At 40.9% G+C, this 20,551-nt stretch overlaps 3 protein-coding genes across 9 annotated transcripts; 1 reads left to right on the top strand and 2 right to left on the bottom strand.

Annotated features, from left to right (window-relative positions):
• Positions 1-264: 264 nt before the first annotated feature.
• On the bottom strand, positions 265-6,418 carry pofut4 (protein O-fucosyltransferase 4). 3 transcript variants are annotated; one of them, XM_085291416.1, is made up of 5 exons: positions 6,075-6,418; positions 2,880-3,221; positions 2,381-2,761; positions 1,394-2,016; positions 265-1,209 (listed from the first exon to the last, which is right to left on the bottom strand). In XM_085291416.1, the coding sequence occupies exons 2-5, from the start codon at positions 3,219-3,221 to the stop codon at positions 1,059-1,061; spliced, it is 1,497 nt and encodes a 498-aa protein (XP_085147542.1). In that variant the 5' UTR covers positions 6,075-6,418; the 3' UTR covers positions 265-1,058. The 3 variants fall into 3 exon arrangements, with proteins under 3 accessions (XP_085147542.1, XP_085147534.1, XP_085147524.1); XM_085291408.1 differs by lacking the exon at positions 6,075-6,418 and adding an exon at positions 3,362-3,597; XM_085291398.1 differs by lacking the exon at positions 6,075-6,418 and adding an exon at positions 3,423-3,597.
• Positions 5,689-12,536, top strand: rab9b (RAB9B, member RAS oncogene family). 2 transcript variants are annotated; one of them, XM_085291466.1, is made up of 2 exons: positions 5,689-5,809; positions 6,739-12,536. In XM_085291466.1, exon 2 carries the CDS (start codon positions 6,813-6,815, stop codon positions 7,422-7,424), a length of 612 nt encoding a protein of 203 aa, XP_085147592.1. In that variant the 5' UTR covers positions 5,689-5,809; positions 6,739-6,812; the 3' UTR covers positions 7,425-12,536. The 2 variants fall into 2 exon arrangements, with proteins under 2 accessions (XP_085147592.1, XP_085147601.1); XM_085291475.1 differs by lacking the exon at positions 5,689-5,809 and adding an exon at positions 6,002-6,195.
• plp1a (proteolipid protein 1a) lies at positions 12,254-20,382 on the bottom strand. 4 transcript variants are annotated; one of them, XM_085291436.1, is made up of 7 exons: positions 20,137-20,382; positions 17,982-18,168; positions 17,692-17,848; positions 17,182-17,350; positions 14,804-14,877; positions 14,626-14,691; positions 12,254-12,782 (listed from the first exon to the last, which is right to left on the bottom strand). In XM_085291436.1, the coding sequence occupies exons 1-7, from the start codon at positions 20,138-20,140 to the stop codon at positions 12,615-12,617; spliced, it is 825 nt and encodes a 274-aa protein (XP_085147562.1). In that variant the 5' UTR covers positions 20,141-20,382; the 3' UTR covers positions 12,254-12,614. The 4 variants fall into 4 exon arrangements, with proteins under 4 accessions (XP_085147562.1, XP_085147580.1, XP_085147554.1 ...); XM_085291454.1 differs by lacking the exon at positions 20,137-20,382 and adding an exon at positions 19,695-20,116; XM_085291428.1 differs by lacking the exon at positions 20,137-20,382 and having other exon boundaries at positions 17,982-19,685.
• Positions 20,383-20,551: the final 169 nt, after the last annotated feature.

Here is a 20,551-nt window from a genome sequence, read left to right as displayed (position 1 = left end):
AAGCTTTATCTGCTTCGGTTTACTATGAAGGATACGTCTGTCCAACATCACACACGGATGTGAACAGATTAATACTGGTGAGAGGGATACAAGAATTTAGCAACAATAGGAAATAAAAAAAAAAAAGAACTTGGTTACAAAATGTTTACTTAATTTTTGCTCTTCTTGATACAAAATAGTGTTTGCATGTATGATGCTTTGTTAGCAAAATAAAACAATTTCTATAATCCTGGTGTATCCATGTCATATAAAAGTAGTTTGCTACCAGATACATGAGTCAAGAGTGTTTCAGAAAAGAATGATTGGTAGTTATTGCACATGATCCTAAATGATGTAACAGAAAATTGTCAGACAAGGTGATATTCTAACATAAAAATCAGAGTTTTTCCAAGCTGAGCTGATCCTGAGAACTCTGGTAACATCCCAATGCGAGGTTGTACTAAATTTACATTTGCACCTCTCCTCTGCTTGGCAAAATAATATTTTCCTTGCATAGTCACAATAGCTTTGCATCTAAATGGGATTTTAGCTAATAGCCATCAGCTACCTGCTGAGTAACTGTAAAGAAGCTGATGCAGTCATTTGGCTACCGTCTTGATGGTCTTCACACACAGTTAGGCAGAGCTCCCACGGTACAGAGGACAAGTCTTTGGCTCTGCCCCAGTCTAATGAAAAGGCGCATCCCATGAGAGTGTGCCCATTTGGGACAATGGTCCTCCAAGTAGTTAATACTAACTATGGGCAATATAATGGAAACTCAGCTACGGTGATAAAACCGGTTGGAAAATATTCGCTTATAAAAGTCTAGAATGTTATTTTCCCATTACTGAGCGTGGGATGAAGGCAAAGTTTAATGTCAGCTCAACAAAATAGCAAAATTTGTTTCAGGATAACTAAACTACTCACATGGGTAAAAAGGGGGTGGGGTTGGCTTGGGTGCAAAACTATGAGCAATGTGTACTTCGTTCCCTCATTTAAACAAGAGGGGGGAATACATAATCTGGGGCACTCCTATAATCCTGGACGGACTCCATCCTCTGTTTGTTTCAAGGCCTGTGTCAGTGTTTTCCTTTGGCTCTGCTCACAGCAATGCTTTGGATGTGCTTCCACAGCAGAGAAGGGTCTGACTCGTTGTGTCTTATCAGAGACTCCAGCCCCTCTGCTTGGTCGAGGCTCTGCCAGTAATCCTGAGGCCATATTTGCAACCATCTGCAGACAGATAAACAAACAGATTAGGCTCATCACAGAGGATATTTTAATTAAACTATTAAAACAGACCGATTTCACTCCCCGCAGGACATTATTGTTCACATTTCAGTGCAGGGAAAAAAAAAAAAAAAAAAAAAAATTGTGTTCACACCTGGTGCTGTTGTTCATTTAAAGACAAACTCACCCATCATCTGAAGGTAAGTCTTTGACGTCTCCATATCCCGGACTGGGGAGCGGGCAACCCATGTGAGAGTTATTAGCCATTTTAGGCCGAGGTGGTTGATTTGTCTTAGGGGCCTTTTTATGTGCATGCTCTGCAGCTAATCGAGCATTCTCCTGGTCACATACATAACATTCAAATCCATTCAGGTAGTTGGGTTTACTCATGTCATTCACCCCCCACTCGCGGGTCTTCAGTGACTCTAGCAAACGAGTATTAGTGATGCGGCTGGGGTTCTTGAACTTTAAATATTTAGCATATTCATCGTCATTCTCGTCCAGATGTATGAGGAAGTCGGCAAGAGCTTGGGGTGAGGGGAAGTCATCTATGATGATCACCGAGCGGTCGTTGGGCATCCAGTCCGCCACCGCGGAGGCACCTCGATAAATGGGAACGCACCCCTGGTGTAGAGGCCGCCACAGCTTTTCAGTCATGTAATCTGGACACAGGCCATTCTCCAGAGCCAGGTGGAACTTGTAGCGCGCCACAAAATTCATGAATTTTGGTTCTTCACCGGTAGCAGTGGCTGTGTCCTCCAGATATTCTGGTAGGGGTTTGTTGTTCAAGCATTTCCCATAAGAATCGATCTACACAGAGATAATGTTTGGAAAGATGGGAGACACAGTTAGGGCATATCTGGGAACAGATTAATTATTACACAATGACAGATTTGGCTGTTCCACTGAGTATTTTCTATACAAAACATTTACACATTTGCTATTGCAATTGGAAGCACAAAGATTAGTGATTTTTATCTGCTGTGCAGTGCGTAATAAAATAAGAAGATATATTTACCACTGAGAAAGAATCTCGGCATTTGTGTAAAGCAGAAAAAAAACATTAAGGGTAACGGACCGCTATATCTTTCATTAAAAAAAACAAAACAAAAAACACAGGACCATAATCTTTTTGACTGTGGTTATTACACAGCTGAATTATTCTGCACTTTACCTTTATGTACTTCATGAGCTCCTTTACATATCTGTCTCTGTCTGATGGTACATCACAGTGAGACTGCATGTAGAGCACTGGAGCCAGACCCTCCCTCCTCAGGCGGTTCTTCTCTTCCAAGGACACAGCGACAGGCTCCAGCAAGTACTCCAGAGAAGGAAGCCACTGAAGGGTCAAGGGGTAGTCTGACTCCCTGCGAAACGTAGCGGTGTAATTGAACAGCCGGATTCCCGGCCCATGAGAGAGGACATAGTTATTCATAGGTGACTCTTCGTGGAACAGTGCCCAGGTTTGGTGGCGGAGACGAGGGAGAGGCGCCTCATATGCCCGGAAGTCTGTCCCATAAAAGATGATAGATGTTGTCCGTTTGTACAGCTGCACCTTTCAAGATCAAACCCAAGATTAGTTGCAGAGCAACCCGAGAAGCTAATTATTATTAATGTGTACATGCATCTTCCTCCTGTCCAAGGTGTTTTAGGAGGGTAAGTATCTCGGGTACCTTACGATTGCTCGTGACCAGACAGGAGGACGTGGCACAGTCAATGCGCTCAGTGTCGCCTGGAAAATGTGGGAACAGCCCACCGCTCCACCAGAGGAGAATGGGCAGCTCCTTGTTACTGCGACGGTCGCGGTTCCCTGGTCCTCTGTATGAAACCACGGAGGAAAACTCCATCTCTGAGAGAGCACTCTGAGGCTGAAAGGCTCCTCGGTCTAGTGCATCCAAGGCCTCCAGGGGAAGCACCTGGTCATCTGGAAAGGAGGCAAAGGAGACCCAGACCCAGCACAGGACCCCGAAAAACCCCAGACAAGCAAAGGGCAGTAGTCTGCTCCTACCCGCCATCTGCAGGGGTGAATTGAACAAAGACACACAAATTCAAAATAAACACCACATTACTGTGTAGGGACAGCAGTATGATTGTTTTTCTTTATAAATGCGGTTGTATAAATGCGATCCGCTACGCAAACAATCCAGCGACTTACTCTACAGAGCCAGTGTTTTCAGAGCATGGAGAAACATCGGAATATTCACACTGTTTCCTACCATCATCTCCGCGGGAAACACGTGAAAGGGGCTTTTTTCTTAGCTTACAAAATAAAACATCTAGCGCTACTTTTCACGTAAGCTCGCTTTGATGAGCAGTGCTAACGAGATGCCCCAAACATCAGTTAACAGCTGACTTCTTTTTTTTTTTTTTTTGTAGAGTCCTGATTTTCTTCTTCTCTAGGTCTCAAAAATATCTCACTCTAGCGCCACCTACAGCCCGGGAGTAAGATTGGGTCAGACAGGTTCAGTTCAGAATCTTTTGATACTTAACGGATTTTGCCACAACAAACACAACAAATCATACATAAAAACATAGAGTATATGTTTTAAGATAAAAAAAAAACCCTAGAGATTTCTATGAACTTTAAGCAAATACAAAAGTCATTCTAAAAGCAAACAACATTAGCAGAATTAATAACACGTCCTTTATGTCTTAAAATAAGATTATCTGAGGAAACTTGCATTAAATCGGCTCAGCCGAAAAATCATGCCACAGTGGGTACACTTCTTGCAAAGCTATCTCCTAATTCAGAGTAAGGTAAAGGCTCAGTCACAAGGAAGGGACAGTAATCTCCTTGCATCTATGGTGGCTGCCTGGTGATTGTATTGAATTTTTGTCACATTCTGCAACCAATTGGAGATTGTGGTAACTAAATGGCTACATAGAGCTTGAGGGTGTTGCACTCTCACGACCACTTTTGATCACAAGACGATTGCATAGGTCACCTGGTAGGAGACAACCTTTCTGCAACAGTCACAGTCTGACCTGGACCAACTCCGAGAGAGGTTGTCAAAGGTTTGCTAATAACTGTTGTCTAATTTATAAATGCAGACAGATTGCCAGCTTATTGCCATCAGTCTTGCTGAGTAGAAAAGAGTTCGCCTTTACTGCTGTTAACTACAGTGCAACACTGGCAGATCTTGATTTGGATGTTAGTGTAAATCTGATGTTTCCCATTTAAAAAAGCATTTTTATTACTTTTACATTTTTGAGGTTTGAGCTTGACTGTGCAGAAGAACGTTTGCATAAAGCTTGTTACTGCAGGATCTGTTCGTAGTTTCTGCTAAAGGGAGAAATTTCACTGAGAAATTCATGAGCTAATGGCTCGTGTGACTGAGCCATTAGCTTGCTCCAAATGAGGAGGCAGCTTTGTGTGTCCAGTATTGGATGGTTTTTCGGTTGACTTGATTTAATGTAAGTTAAATTAATATCGGTTAAATTTAATGTAAATCAAATTAATGTTTAATGTAAGTTAAATTAAATTAGGCCAGAGTTTAAAACTCATACTTAAAAGATGACTTTGTGACTTTGGAATGAGGCGGGGAACCAATCATGATCCAGTTTTCAGTTTTCACAGGTCAAACGTGGAACTTTAAAGTCTACGGTAGATATTTAGACTTCAACAGTGGAATGAGCAGTTGAAGAGTTTGTATAATTTGATCTTCAAAAATAATATCAGTCTCACAATAGAACTCAGTTCTCAGATTTTTGTGTAAGTAAAAAGTGCCAGAAGTCAGTTTCACATCATGGTTACACAGAGATTAGCAGAGGGGGCCACCCCTGTGAGGTCAGTGCCATGAAATGCATCCAGAGTAACATTTAGCAGACCTGAAGTGAAAACCACATCAGCTCAACTGTCAGGTCAGAGCATCTGGTTTTGTTTACTGAGAGACAGAAAGGCCACTTCATCACATCAAGTAGATGTGTCAAAAGAAGGATGGCTAGTTATCTCAGAGAATGAATAGTTGTCACTAAACCACTGTTAGAGAAGGGAAATTAAGTCCAGCTCTGGGTTTAAATGGGTTGGAAAATAATCAGTAAATCGGTAATAAGTAAATTATGCTTGGACAACAAAGTAGAAAGAGACAAAGCAAATAGTAAGATTTACTAAAATTCTTGCACATTTTTCATAAATCCAGCTTTTATTCAGACTGAACTCAAATGCAAAATGTTACAAACTTACAGTTCTTAGCAAAACGATTACCCACGACCCAATGTACGATTTATGTCACAGATGCCCTAAATTAACAGTACTGATAATTTCCAAAATTATTTGGCTAACGCTAAAATATCATTATTGTTGTTATCCATTCATTTTCAAACCCACAGTTTTACAAAAAGCAAAGCATATAAATGATGTTTTTTACTAAGATGCCTACTAAGATTACTAGCATTTAGTGTATTAATGCAATGCTTGATTAAGTTTTTACTTCCGTTTGTTTATCATTTGGGGTATCCGCTCATTTTACGGGCTTTAGGACCCCGCTTTGCTTGGGCGGTGTGCACGTGCAGGTCCGCGATGGGGCGCGCACGTCACGACACTGAATCTCAGTCAGATGTAGGGTAGCGGGACAGCCACGCAATATTACCTACCAGAAGCAGGGTAAGTAGAAATAAATGTTTCTACGATATGCATTCAGTTTTGAAAACACCAGCCCACTGCAATAGTCGCTACTGGTAACTGCGTCGCTTTTTAAAACTCTTCTGAGCCGCATATAAATTAGAGCTAACGGTTAGCCTGACCGGGATGGAATGTCAACAAGGCATCAGACTAGTCGGCTAGCTTGCTAGTTTGATGGGAGGGTTGCTAAGCCGGTATACATTACAACCGCTTTACTGTCTCGCATGGCGTGATTTAGAAGTCTTACCTGTTTCGGTTCCCATTTAACTTCTTCTCTGAAGCACTTCTGCGGACAGTTTCACAAACAGCATCGACAAGAGAGTTCAGCGAGAGTTTTTGTTTTCCAATAGCCACAGTTTGGCAAGCTGGTACATATTTGTGGTTTGCGCAGGTGCAGTGGTGGTGCTGTAGAGTGGATTTATGGTCAGCCGGTTGTGGTGTCGGGGTTTTCCTCATGATGTACTACAAAAAAAAACCCGTTTTCTTTAATGTTTAATTTTTACTTCCTAATCTGTAGTTGGCATCTGTTCACTGTAGTGCATAATGTGTGGACTAGCCAGTATTATAGTTTCATGTCGTAAACAGCAGGGCTGTCTGCTACCCTGTATTTTTCTACGCCAGAGACCTTTGGAAGACATCTCGGTCCTTCACCCCGTCATTTTGTCCCTGAAGCTAGTCAACCATTACACTTCTGTCATGTGGTTTTAATTACGCAGAAAGGTTTACTTCCAAGTTATAACAGTTATCCTGTGGCTGCTGACTGTTCCTCTAATTACCTACTCTGAATCATCAGCGGACACAAACCCACAGACTGCTTTGGCTTTTAAATGTTTTCTGAGAAGTCATTATGTTTCATATCCCAATGACCAGCAGTAATTTCCACATCTCGTTTTCACCCTTCCTGTTTCTAGGTTAGGTTCACCCCAGTTTACCACCAAGTGGGGAGGACTTTAGCCCTGTGAGGAGGCCTAGTTGGGTGGGTGGCATGATGAGTGGGAAGAACCTGCTGCTCAAGGTAATCCTACTGGGAGATGGTGGAGTGGGCAAGTCCTCCTTGATGAACCGCTATGTCACAGACCGGTTTGACTCCCAGTCTTTCCACACCATCGGCGTGGAGTTCCTTAATCGGGACTTGGAAGTGGATGGACGCCTTGTCACTCTTCAAATATGGGACACAGCCGGTCAGGAGCGCTTCAAGTCACTACGTACACCTTTCTACCGAGGCGCCGACTGCTGCCTGCTCACATTTGCCGTGAACAACCTGCAGAGCTTTCAGAACCTGGGCAGCTGGAAGAAGGAGTTCATGTACTACTCTGACGTCAAAGACCCCGAGCGGTTCCCTTTTGTGGTACTGGGCAACAAGATAGACATGGAGCAGAGGGAGGTTGGGGAGGATGAAGCGCGGGCCTGGTGTGAAGAGAACGGCTGCTGCCCTTACTTTGAGACCAGTGCTAAAGATGACACTAATGTCACCGCTGCGTTTGAGGCAGCTGTCAGGGAGGTTCTGGCTGCTGAGGACCAGATTGATCATGCGCTCTTGAGTAGTACTATTGATCTCCATGGAAACCGCAAAACCTCCCGAAGATCTTGTTGCTGATTGGATAGGTGTGAATCCACCCTGTTTTAATCCCTCTGGCTGAAACTTGCCTGTGGTAGTTTTAAGAGCCAGTCATATATTGTTTATGGTACGTGTACTGTTGGTACAAGGTACTGAGTGCAGTATTCCCTGAAGATAATATGAATAGGATACACCTGCTCTGAGGAGGCGTATCAAGGATTTAGCTGGTTTCTAGAATGTTGAATTATTGCTCCTACAAAGGTACCGGCACACTTACAAGCTGTGCTGCCAGTAGTATGGTACAAACCATTGTTTCCAGCTTGTGCAGGGACTATAGCATCTAGTGCATTTAAGGGATTAACTTTAATCAAAATAATATAATTTGGAATTAATGCATTTGAACAAAGAATATACCAATCCACCTTTGAAGAGCACTCCTTTTTTTGCTCTGTAAAGCTGTGTTTCCACCATAGGAACTTTCCTAAGGGACTAGGAGCCTTTGAAAGGACTCTGTATGTTTCCATCAAAGGGACAAAGGTCTAAAGATTAAATTCTCTGGGAAATGTTTACCTCCAAAAAGCTCTTGTTTGTGCAACAGTGTTTTCCCTTGGTTTAGGAACAGTGGTAATAATGTTTGCAGCACTAAACTTGTAGCATTCAGCCAGTCCATCTTAGTCATCTTACTTCAAGTTGTTGCAGTTGCTTATTTTGCTTACTTTAAGGCTTATATCAGAGATTACTGTTGTTAAGCACAATACTCAGACTTGGTTCGTCTGCCTGGTTTATCTAAAAAAAAATATATGAAGAGAGCAGTTGTGGTTGAGTAAGCTAGAGAGTGCAGTGTTTTGCTCAGAATTGGATTGTAATTGTGGTGGTACCAGGGGTGCCTTTGTAAATGTGCCCAGAAATTATGCACACCCACACATTTTTAAATGAAATTAAATAGCGTCTCATATAATGTGCCCCTCTGACTCTTTTAATTTTCAAATATTTTGGGAGAAATAAATAACGGATATATTCAGCTATCTGTCCACTAGATGGGTACTACCAGACACCCCACAATATATTATTATTACAGTATTTTACTTCCGATAAGATATTACTGTGATTTTTTTATTTTATTTTTTTTTTTTTTTTAGCGTTTATCATTTTTTAAACGTTTGAACCATTTATTTCCTTTTTTAAACTGCAAATTTCATCCTCAGAGTAAATGTTTGTAACAGTTCTATCCAATAAGATAACATTATCTAACTCCATTTATTTTTTTTGATACAAAATGAGACCGTCAAGCACACCAACACTGTCACTAAAACCTGCGGTAAATGTTGCCACAAGACAGGGTCAGTCTATTATCAGTCTGCGATTGAATGGGGTCAACTTGACAATTACATGCAATCTATTTCTGATAATACAAGAAATGAACCGTGGTGAATTGTTTAAAATCTCAAATCTGTGTTGCTGTATAGATAGAAAGAAATTCACATTTGTGCTCAGCAACCTTCCCGTTCTATAGGAATGTAACCAGAATACATCCAGCTGGCAGCCAGTTGACTCAAGTCCCCTTGTATGTGCCTGTATTTATACAATATCGCCACACATAATGTCACGACACCGTGCTGTAGCGATTGTTGATTTCTGAGTCGTTCATGCTTCAGAATTGTCCAGATACAAACATCCACCTCCTTGAATTGCATTTGGAGATGATTGTCTTTGCTCTTCTCAGCTGTAGTGACATGTGAGCTGCTCTCTACCTGCTGCAGATGTTTGTTAGTGGTCTTGTGGTTAGTGGTCACATCTACAGAGCAGAAAAAACAAACCTACAAAAATGGAGTCCAAGACTGTGGATTCTGAGTCCATGAGATGAGAAATTCTGGTCAGCCTGCTGAAAGGCAGAAAATAGGACTGGAAGGGCTGGGGCTAGCTGGTTAACGCCAACTAATATTTCAAAATAAGAGCAAGGGGACTGTCAACTAGTAAATTGGTCAAGAATGGCTTAAGTAAAAAATAGATGGGAAAAAAAATCTAAAATGACTTGCAAAATCTGCCCTGACAGCTGTTAATATAGCTGACATCCTGCCCAAATAAGTTCTGTGTTTGGGGTAGATAAAGTAACTAGAGTAAATAAACAGAAGAAGCATTGTTGGTGAAGTTTTTCTGATTAGAAATGCTCTCACCCCTAAACCACCCCGAGGGAAGAGGCCTATGCCAGACTTTGTCCAGGCTTCATCTCGTTGACTGTGACCGCTCCGTTTTTTCTGTGTGTGTGTGCACAAAGACCTACATAACTGAGATGGACAGAGGCAGCCAGTGTAACATGGTTACTATATATTTCAATAGTCTGACATGTTAAAAAAACAAACAACAAAAAAACAGCCAGCACTTTTTAATATGTCCAGCTTCTCTATGGATCTTTGACTGCAGAGGAAATGGAGACTAATGATAGTCTATAGGAAGCTTTTTGTTATAAGAGAGGCTCAGGTGGAAATGCAGCTTAACACACAGTAGCTCTAGTCACTGCTCCATTTTCTGTTCATGAAAAAGTCTCATTTTATGAGATGTGTCGGCAGTTGTTGGAGAGCTAATGTATTTTCCTGACACTGACTGTGTCTGTGAATGACAGTGTTCCCAGTACAGGCAAATATTGAGCTTCAGAAGTCCCCACATCAGTGAGATAACAGCATTGAAAGTATGGGTTATTTAAATGATTGCTGCACTCAAAAGGAAGATGACCTTGTTTGTCTTCAGTAGCAAGGGAATTGTAAGCTTTAATTTTGTTGTTTCAAATTTGAGCAACGGTGCGAACAATTGTGGTACCCTTATTCTGTTAATTATATTTTTCTTCCACTGCATTGTAGCTGGATGTGTCAGGGAATCAGACATTATTGTTTTTACTTCTTGTAATTTATGTACATGTTTACTAAGGCCAGGGGGGGGGGTTGGTCCAGAATCAGAAGTAGTACTACTGGTGATAGTGTTTATTTTTTGTGTGAAGCACATTCCCATCCTTCAAAGTGTTATATTTCTTTTTGTAGTTTTACATTTTTATCTAACAAAATTGGGCTTCAATGTTTGATCAGGTACAGATTAAAGTTCTGATGAGTAGAGAGGTTTATAAATATTAATGGCACCTTTGTAATCCTGTGCCTGCCTTGTGAATTGTTCAGTAGGCCTTAAGATTCCCGTATTGTAGCTTTGCCTATTCTGATGGGCTCCTGTACTTCACCAATATACAACATACACTTTTTGCTGTCAGTTCAATTATTATACGTCTCAGCTGAATGTGGTAGTTTGACCACATGGATTGAGTCCTTCCATATCCATTAAACAGTATTTAGTGAAATGTACAACCTCATATTCTGATACTTAGTGATATTTACTTGTTTTCAGCTGGGTTGTTTTGGTACTTTCTACAGATACTGTTGACTTTTCTTCCCCATTGTTTTACTGTTGTCTGCCTGAGGGATTTGCTTTTAAAAAAAACTTGTTTTAAAACAATAATATAGCTTAAATTCATTTTGAAGAATGTAATTTAACATTTAAATGTATTGTTATTATTTTGATCTTGAAACTGCATCTTCTCAAGCAACAAATTCAGTTGCACGAATCGGATAAAATATTTCTCTTTTTATGGGATGCATAAAGTTCTCATTATGGCCCCTGTGTTCTCGTAACGGTTTCTGTAACGTTGGCGGTCTTGTGTCGTCCGTCAGCGTGGGCTCACAGTGTTTGCCTTCCGAGTCAAAATTGAATCATATTTCTGTGAGCGTGCAGACTAATGGCGAACATTACAAGAGGTTCACTTTCAAAGTGCACCAAATCTAATCAGGTACTGTCATATTCTCCTATTATGTGCTTTTTTGGAAATGTAGGCTTACAACAGCTCATGCATTTGATTGTGTGTTTGAGTACTGGTATTTTTGTTTTTTTTTTAACTGTGAAGTGAGTAGGGCTTTTAATATCAGGCTGGTAGTCTACATTAATTCAAAGCAAAAATGAGGGCTTTCTGCTTATTATCAGTGTTAATGTTTCTGTAATGAGACAAAAGGCTGATGTCTTATAATACGATTCCAGTTTAATCCTGTTTCAACAATGTAGCTCATCTCAGCGTTTACCTGAAGTCTGACATGCCTGAGAATCCAATATTTATAACCTTCAGTATCACAATACCATCTCCTGTGTCACTGCAGTCCTGCCTAATGTCAGTATTTTTTTTTTTAATGTTGCTGTAATATTGAATGTAAAAGCTGATTTTTAATTTTTTGCTGGCTTGTCCTTGTGTAAATTGTATTTATTTTATAATGATGTACAAAACAACACCTAACATCCGTTCCCCCTTCAGTGCTCAGCCAAGGAGTACGAGTTAAGCTGTGTGAAACTTAAGTGTGTTCATCTTGATTCTGTGTTACTGTAATGAAAAACTTCCCTTCTTATTGCACTGCTGAGTAGAAGCCTGTCACGAATGTGCTCCAGTGCTTGGCTACAAATAAATCATGCAAACTACCAAATAAAGACCCTATTTTTCTTTTTTGGTACATGTTGCTTGAAAATCCTTGAGTGTGTTATTAAAGTTTTAAAAACAATACCTAAACCTGTTTTTAATCTCTTAACAGGTCACTAAAATGCATCTCTATACTACTGGTTCCCTTTTAGCAGTAGCTACTTCACTTTTTAAAGCAGATATCTGTAACGTTTAAAGGTTAAAATGAAGCATCTGGATTTTGGAGCAACATCCCAAATGAAAAACAGCTTCAGATTTAACCCCAAACTGTGCCGTATTTAAATTGCATCAAATCCTTGAGTGTCACTGAATGACTGTGTGGGAACCTGATGGTGAATGGTGTTCCTCTCCATTATAAACAAAAATCAAACCATGTGCTACATTTTTATTTTCCCTTCATTAGAAGGATCCGCTGCATACTGTCAAATTAGATTGAGGCAGGAAAGGAAATCTTCACATTTGCCTTCAAAAGTACATTTTAAGGAAAAAGTACATAATCTATAGAAATTATTCACATGCAGCACATTGTGTTGAAATAAGGATAAATACGAAGTTGTAATGCTTGGTTAAGAAAAAAAACCCTGCTTTTGTATCATGCCCCAACTGTTGAAATATGCCTCTACAATATTATTAAAGTGGAACAATCTACAAAACAGTGTCATTTGTTGACACGCTCTGGTGTTACAGTTATTGCAGAAAGCTTGTTACCAAAACTACTACAAAATGTCCTTTCACAAGGTGTCAGACAGGTTGTTCTCAGAGTACGGAGAGCGCAGTATCCCTCCTCTGTCCCTCTGCAGTCTCCTATACAGGTCGTAACCTCTCTCCTCATTTTTTGCCCTGTGTCGTAGCATCTTCAGGTAGACTTGGTACACAGCCAAGTGAAGGGAACAGTGCACCTGTGGACACACGAGGAGAGAATACCAAACACCTTACAAAATACCTTGGCCTCCTAATGTGGCAAAAAGCCAAGGATGAACCATCAGCTTCACATTCTGATAATACACCAGACACTGAGGTTTCATAAAGTCTACAAACAAATGTTTTCAGAGGCCATGTGTACAAACAGTTCAAAGCATTCTTCTTCTTTTTAAATTAAATATTACTGACATATGAAAATGAAACTGCTGCAACATGACACATCCAATATTAGAAGCTATGCTAAGCTTCCACTAAGTCTACTTTTTAGGATTCAAAAGGTTTTGTTAGGAATATCCAGATGTTTAAAAAAAAAAAAAAGCTACATTAAGTGAAAAACAAGTGTTATACAATAACTACAACAAAATCCCTAAAGAATTAGACACAAAACAAACCTGTCCTTTTTCTATTTAAGTACCTCAGCCATTCATTACCAGCAGGGGGTATCACACCTCAACAAAGTGGTTTTGGGCTTATATTATGAGGTTACTTCAAGTATTAGCACCTAGTGCTTCTGCCATCTCAACATTATGAGAAACAATTTCAGACCTCACTAGATCTAAACAAAAACAAATTGTCCCTTTGTCAATAAGAAACTATTCAAAATAAAATTCCCCTTTGTCCCTTTACCATGAATCCATTTTACATGGTGTTGGGGGTGGGGTCCATGCAGCAGCATGTGGATGAGTTGTATGTGTGTGTTGTTGCTGTCCCAGAAGAGCTACATTGTGGCTCTGGAGAGGTCTGACCCTCTCTTTGTCCAGAGGACCCTGTCCCTTGACATGCAATATAACCCCTGGCAGAGAGTAATGGTGCAGGTGGCCCCAGAACTGGCTTCTTATTGGTTAGCTTTTAAGAAAGACATGACTCCATTGTTGGAGCTTTTCTCCGGCCCGTGAGAAAAGTCCGGGAGGTCAGCATAAGACCGCAAGTGCATGCTTGTCTGCTACCATGGCAGCCAGATGTGATGGTTGGTAGCCATAGTAACCTCTAATCCCCAATTCTTATTAACAGCTGCAAACTACCTGCACATCTTCTAATTTAGTGGTCATTTAATACATATGGTAATTTGTTAAAGCTGTGTTATTTGTGAGTACAGCGGGAGGCAGAAATTCATTTCAAACATTGAACTTGGCAAGTAACAAGAGCAATAATTCACAAATATTTTGGCACAGATTGAAAAACATCAGAAAAAATGAAAGTACGATTTCAAAGCAGAAATTACACCCACAAAAAAAAACATAAAACCATTAAAAAAAAAAAAAAAACTTCCTTATAATAAGAAAAGTAAAAATATAACAAGTTTAGAAAAAAAATTTATCCAGGAGCAGACGTAGTAGTGTGCACATCACATAAAAAAGAAGAGTTGCCATCGATTTAAACTCCCATGTTCGTGGTGAAGCCAGAAAAGACAGGAAGCTGGGTCCTAACACCGTGCACCTATGCCCTTTCTCCCCAGATACCGCAGAACGGCAAAGTTATAGGTGGTTGACATAGTATAGGTCAGCTATGAAAAGACAAAGAGAAACAAGAGGAATCAGAAAATAAAACGAACATAACAGCTTCTGTAATGAAGCATGTGAGTATAATGGCTGCACAATTTGCTTGCATGGCTGGAACACCAGACATTACAGCATTATTATGATGTTTGCATCAGCTGACAAAGAGGAACAGAGAGCAACAGTACAGAGGTCATCAGTCATGGATGCCTGAGATGCCTTGTCGCCTACACTCTGAGCGTCACTAAGTCACATGAGCCATAACACCAGTGTTATATTACCACACTGCAGCCAGACTGGCCTCAACCTCAGCATAATCACTCACCAGAGCCAGGAGCGTGATGCCAGCGCCGGCAAAGGCAGCGATGTAGAGGTCGTAGGTCATGCGGTACTAGTAGGGGGAGATTATTGTTAGTGAATACAACATGTTGTATTTGTGTTATGTCAGTCAAATTGTACAACATGACAGCAGACCTCGAGTTGTTTCATATTATCGTACTCACTTCTCTTGTCTTGCAGACACTGGACAGGGTCATACCACAAGCTTTCCCTGGTACTGCATTCCATGGCAAGAGTCCTGTTGAAAAAAATAAACTTATGTACTCAAATATAACACTCAATTGCACATAAAAAGATAGAATTATTATATTTTGTTCTTGCTGCCTGTAAAATTACATTAAAGGTCCACAACAAATCAATTAATTTGTTCATTCTAAATCTTTTTTGACTTTCACGGTCTGCGGCGCTCAAATCAAACCACAGAGCCAGGCATGTTAAAATTTATTAAACTTCCACCAAACAGAAGAGTTTGTGTGTGTGTATGTTGGGGACTATTTTCAGCTGCAGATTAATACGCACATTTGATGTGTTAGCGAGTGTTTAACCCTCAGGACAGTGTAATGAAAGAACAAATCACTCAGTGCAACAGTGTGCCTCATTGTGTGGCAAATGTGTTTTAGCCACACTCTGGGGCTCCAGGGATGGCAGCGTTGTGCTGTGGGTCTGCTGACACTTTTAGTCTGGACTGATATCTTGACAGCCATTAGGTGGATTGCTATGAAATTCTGTACAAAACATAGCCCACGGAGCATGAATGAAAGCTGACGTTCTGGGGGATTTTAGGAAAAATGTCTTTAAGTGGCATGCGAGCTGCCACGAAACTCTGTAGCTTACAGAGATTGATGTTCCCCTCTGGATTTCGTCTGACTTTTCCCTCCAGTGTCTTTGCCTTGCTGAGATTTTAATTTGATCAGCACTATGATATATGACAGAACTGCTGCAAAACTAATGAGATCCCAATGACCTCAGGAGCACTTTTTGCATTTACTGCTAATCATTCACAAATGTTACCAAACTAAATAAAAGGTGCCATAGAGAGCGCAATCAAGGCAGCAGACAAGTCTCAACCAGCTCTGGATGGCATGAAAATGCCTCCTAGTACATAAACTTTATAAGAGCTAGGCCTTCAGGGAGACTCAAGTACAAGATGTGAGGCGTCAGGAAGAAGAACAGGAAAAACTACGAATCTAACACGAAATGCCAGTGTGCAGTAAAAGCTGTCGCCACTGAGTCACACATCCAAATGAATGTATCTACAAGTTAGGCAATGTATTTTGACACCATGCAACTTGTACTAAAGTTGAGTGTGGATAATTCAGAAAGGCATGAGCAGGGTTCATGAACCCTTCTAGAGCTGCATTGGGCTCGTCGGGCTATTTTAAGTGGCTCCAGTGAAAAATGGAAATGAGCAATAGTAATTTTTTTTTCAAATCATAGCTTTAGGCAATTCTTGATTATAAAAAAAAAAAAAATATCTCCAATTATAAACACAGAATTTAAGGTCAAGTTTTAATAATTTGGTACCTAAAATGTACATCACAGTGTTTGACTATCACATGGCACCTTATCCTCTCAAATTTGCTGAAGTCGGACTGCAGTGGCTTGTATGGCTGTATACATAAATAAGTAGTTCTGAGTCCCTATAGTTTTATGCATTCAAATCCAAATAAAGTAAATCCACAGAGGAAAAAGAGAATTTAGAGCTTTCACCACTAATGCTGCTGGCTTACTGGTAAGCCTGATCTCAGCAAGGACTTTAACCGGAATTAAACTCAAACTGCCCCCCCCCCCTTTTTTTTTTTTACTATGATGCAAAATGTTTTATCATCAAAGTAGACCGATTTTAATTTGATTCATTTACAAAAACACTGACTGATGAATGAAATGCACGTATTCTCCAACTAGTACAGGTGTAGACTTTTTCTTTGTTCCAGTTTCAAAAATGCAAAATGCCAACTAATCATTTCACATGTGTTAAAAGATCAAATAAGTTTTGTCACACCATATAAACTTTTGGGGGTCAAAAACTTCTCAAAAATGCCTCTTTTGGCAGTTGAGTTTTCCCACCACTGACCACGAGCAACAATATATTTGCAAGCACCTCAGCTAACTACATTAGCATGCTAATAGTGTCAACACAAGGTGGCCTACTGTTTATGAGGCCATTACTGTAGCAAAACTACACGCACAAATAGTTTTGCCACAGTAATAGCCTCATAACCGTTTCCCCTCCAGCTGCTTTGTCTCTGTATTAATTGTTATATTGTTTGCATTATGTCCTTAGGTTAAGCCTCAGACAGCTGTGGGAATGGCTGTTGACCTCGAGCGTGCTAAAGAGTTTTTGAACAGTGGAGGTTATAGCAGAAACCATAATCAGGATTTAATTTTCCCAATTCTTTGGCAAGAAATCATCACTGAAATGGCCGTTTCAAGAGATTTGTTTACAATAAGATAAATATGCCGTGTGTTAACAGGTTTGCCTTATGTGAATGGATTTTGCATGAGGAGGCCCAACACTGACTGCGATGGGAGTTCCTCTTACCGTACTGTCTCGCATCAACACAAAGCTGGTTGATACTTGCTGGGGTCTCAGTCAGAATATCAATAGTGTGGCAGGTAGCATCCATGTTGTAGAAGAAGTAGACTGGCAATGCCGAGAAGGCAAACACCAGCAGCCACAGCACAGCGAGCACATACGTCATCACTATAAACTGCACAAGGAGAGAGCAGGCCACAGATTAGGGTGCATTATCATATTAAATGGATGCACACAATCTCAGAGTGTTTTTATGAGGCGTGACTCACTTAATAGCCACGCTTGTTTTTCAGGTTAGTTCTACTTATCTCCCTTTTTGCCTCCTCTTCCAACTACTCAAGTCTTAGACCACTCAAACACTCACTGTATGCTTATCTTTGCATGTCCCTTAAGATTTTTTCTTCTTTAGGAGCTTTAAGATTTTTCAGCTCACCACCCACCAGGGAGTGATATATGTATTAAATCCTATCCAATCTGTCCAATCCTTTTTACTTTTCCCACTCAGGGCCCTCTCACCGAGGAGCTGAGGCAGCGGCCGCACATGGTGCTCCTGAACTCTCCAAAGGTTTGCCTTGCAGCGCTCGTAGTGTAGAAGCCCTCGGCCAAAAGCACAATGCAGTAGAGGAAGAAAAAGGAGGCCAAACCATAGATGACATACTGGAAATATTGAATGCTGAGAGTGGCAAAGGAAAAAGAAAATGTTAAGAGGTTAAAAGGGTTAAACCTTCAAAATACAGACGAAATCATGAGAAGTCTGAAGATCAGGTTTGATCACGCTTCGATGATGGAAATATAGGACGACTTACATGTAGGCTAGGGTTATGTAGTCCTGAAGGTTACGTGCAAAGTATGTCTCGATGAGCCTCTCTGTCTCTGTGAGTGCCTGGTGCCCACAACCACAGAAGAGGGCAATGCCAGAGAAGCAGAGAAGTGTGGCAACAAGGGAACAGTACGGCACCCCACCCAAACACCGCATACAGCACTCATAGCAACCTATTAGTCGACATGCAGCGCCATGGAAAACAAAGCATATTATGAACAGCGGAAAGACATAGTACACCATTAAAACGTACGAAATATTAAAGAATATACTGCATGGTTTTTTTCTCCCAAGGACAGGAAATATGTTTTCACTCTTTCAAGCTAATGAAAATTAAATTGTGCCGCAACTTTTAAAATGATCTGTTCAACTAAAATTACTGTCACTGAACTCCGATTTGTGCCATGCAGATAGTTTTGATTGCATTTGTTCTGGTTTTAAGACATCCCTTTATGAGATTGTTGCTTCCACCCCAGCACAGACAAGCTAAATAGTTTTTTGTGTTTGTTTGTGCTGCTTAAAACTGCAGAACAGTTTATTGATCGTTCTTTCAATCTAAACACGTGCAACTCAGAGTTAACTTTGTGTGATTCGTGCCCCAAATATCCAACAGCAGATCCTTTCTACACAAACTATTTCATGTTACCCTTGATAATTAAAAATATAGGGCTTCTGTCAATTTTCATAATTGGGAGTAGACAAAAAGGTTATCATCTGATTTCATAGCACGAACACAGCATTTGGCATAAAATACAGCTGAACTTGGTGGCGACAGAAAACCCCAGAGATAAGAATCATGAAATTTGACAACCCAAAAACCTACCTACATAATACTAGGGGTAAAAAATACAATAAGGAAAAACAAAGCCAGCCAAAGCAACCTTTTAAAGATAAAACGTCAGCATTGATCAAGCTGCAGCTGTAAACACACAAGTTGGCTTATTAAGTCTGTGCATTCCCCCCACTAGTCATGTGCTGTTTGAATGGATGCCAAGGGCCACGGGCATGGGGACGTGTCGACTCTGACCCCATCTCACACCCTGACTCCATTCACCAGCCAGGATGGAGAGTGTGAGAAAAGAGGGAGGACGCTGAGGAGAAGGCAAAGCGAAACAGAAAGAGTGGCTGCTTTTGTGACTGGAGAGACAACAGTCTTTGTGCCACACCATCATGGGGGTACAAGGGCCACCAATGTCAAGCAAACAAAGGCCAGAGGCACCTCTGTGCTTTGCGGGCACACACACAAGCATATTCACCAGACTTCCTACTAAGAAGACACAGGAACAAGAAAATGATAGTGGGGAGCTGCCAGTGCTGGAAGAGGATGGAAAAAGCAAACCTAGAAACAAACAATGGAACTGTGTAAATGTGTACATGCATCCACACAGACATGCACAATAGAAGCAGGCAGACTGTAGCTGGTACCATTGCAGTAAACACAGATGGCCGGAGGGGCAAATAGATGGCTCTTTAAGCAAACGCATAGCTTTGTTGGGTGTCTGTGCATGACCAGACATGCAAACTGATTGCATGCGATTCACATAGCGAGGGTTTGTGCACAGAACACAGAGTTTGACAAGAAATTGTGAATAACATAGCTACACAATAAATTATATACAGTACATATAGATAGATTTTTTTTTTTTAGAGAATATACACACACATTGTATCAGCATAATCCATAAGTTTTAACACTAACCTCAGTCAGTCAATCAGGCCGGCCTTCAGATGCACCTTGTGCCAATTAGCCAATTACGAATCACTGCGGCCCTCTCTGGCTCTTTGATTGTGACCCAAATGAAAAGACAAGCCCTGCAGGAATAGTCTTGAAAATGCAAAAGCTGGGGCCAAATCGCCTCTATAAAAATTGAGAAGGATTGCGAGCGAAAGCAAATGCGACAAGGCTCGTCTGAAAAGTAGCCCTGCCATCTCAAGCATGAAATAAATCTCATAATATCAGCCGGTAAGAAGCAGACCTCTACACTGACAAAAAAAGAGAGCCCCCACTTTAATAACTTCTGATGCCCTCTCACTGCTCCCCTCCCTCCCAGAACAATCGCATACAATCAAGAAAAGAAGTGATAATAAGAACATACTACAAGCTAATAAAGGTAGACTCTAGTCTGTGTGAAGTTTCTTACCCATGTCTGGAAAGATGCGTTCAAGGACTTGTCGGCTACTGTCTCGCTGCCCGAACTGCAGCTGGTCCGCTGATGATATGCGCAACTTGTCTCCGGCCCCCGTATATCAATCTCAACTCGCTGTTTTGTTCCCCCCAACAATGGACAGACCCGCCGATGACTGCGAGTGCAACCTTAAAGAAACAATGTCGCTTTTCAATGAACTTCAAGGAGCAGAAATGATGAGGAGGCCGGGGGTCCTTAAACTTGCGGACATTTACTAAGTTCATTGTTGACGCTCATTTGCATACAGACGTGCTCACAGAGAAGAATAGATTTTTCTTCTTCTCGTGTGTGTGGGGACAAACAGTGGTTAGCTAAGACCTTTTTGTCTTAAAAGTCAAAATGCCAACATGTCCAGGCAAATGAGGAATGA

The sequence above is a fragment of the Mchenga conophoros genome, linkage group LG2 (assembly GCF_057382185.1).
Source record: "Mchenga conophoros isolate Kocher_MC1m ecotype Shallow Benthic linkage group LG2, M_conophoros_male_GT1.1, whole genome shotgun sequence".
NCBI lineage: Eukaryota > Metazoa > Chordata > Actinopteri > Cichliformes > Cichlidae > Mchenga > Mchenga conophoros.
This window is presented reverse-complemented; position numbering and strand designations above follow the sequence as displayed.

Excerpts from the sequence above, each read along its gene's own strand:
- pofut4 (XM_085291398.1), bottom strand. Across the intron at positions 2,762-2,879 it reads TGGTCACGAGCAATCGTAAG|GTGCAGCTGTACAAACGGAC; the intron begins GTACCCGAGATA and ends TGATCTTGAAAG. Across the intron at positions 2,017-2,380 it reads AGCTCATGAAGTACATAAAG|ATCGATTCTTATGGGAAATG; the intron begins GTAAAGTGCAGA and ends ATCTCTGTGTAG.
- rab9b (XM_085291466.1), top strand. The coding sequence starts at position 6,813 with ATGATGAGTGGGAAGAACCTGCTGCTCAAGGTAATCCTACTGGGAGAT.
- plp1a (XM_085291428.1), bottom strand. The coding sequence starts at position 18,238 with ATGGTGTACTATGTCTTTCCGCTGTTCATAATATGCTTTGTTTTCCAT. Across the intron at positions 17,351-17,691 it reads GCCGCTGCCTCAGCTCCTCG|TTTATAGTGATGACGTATGT; the intron begins GTGAGAGGGCCC and ends CTCCTTGTGCAG. Across the intron at positions 14,692-14,803 it reads GTGTCTGCAAGACAAGAGAA|TACCGCATGACCTACGACCT; the intron begins GTGAGTACGATA and ends TCCCCCTACTAG.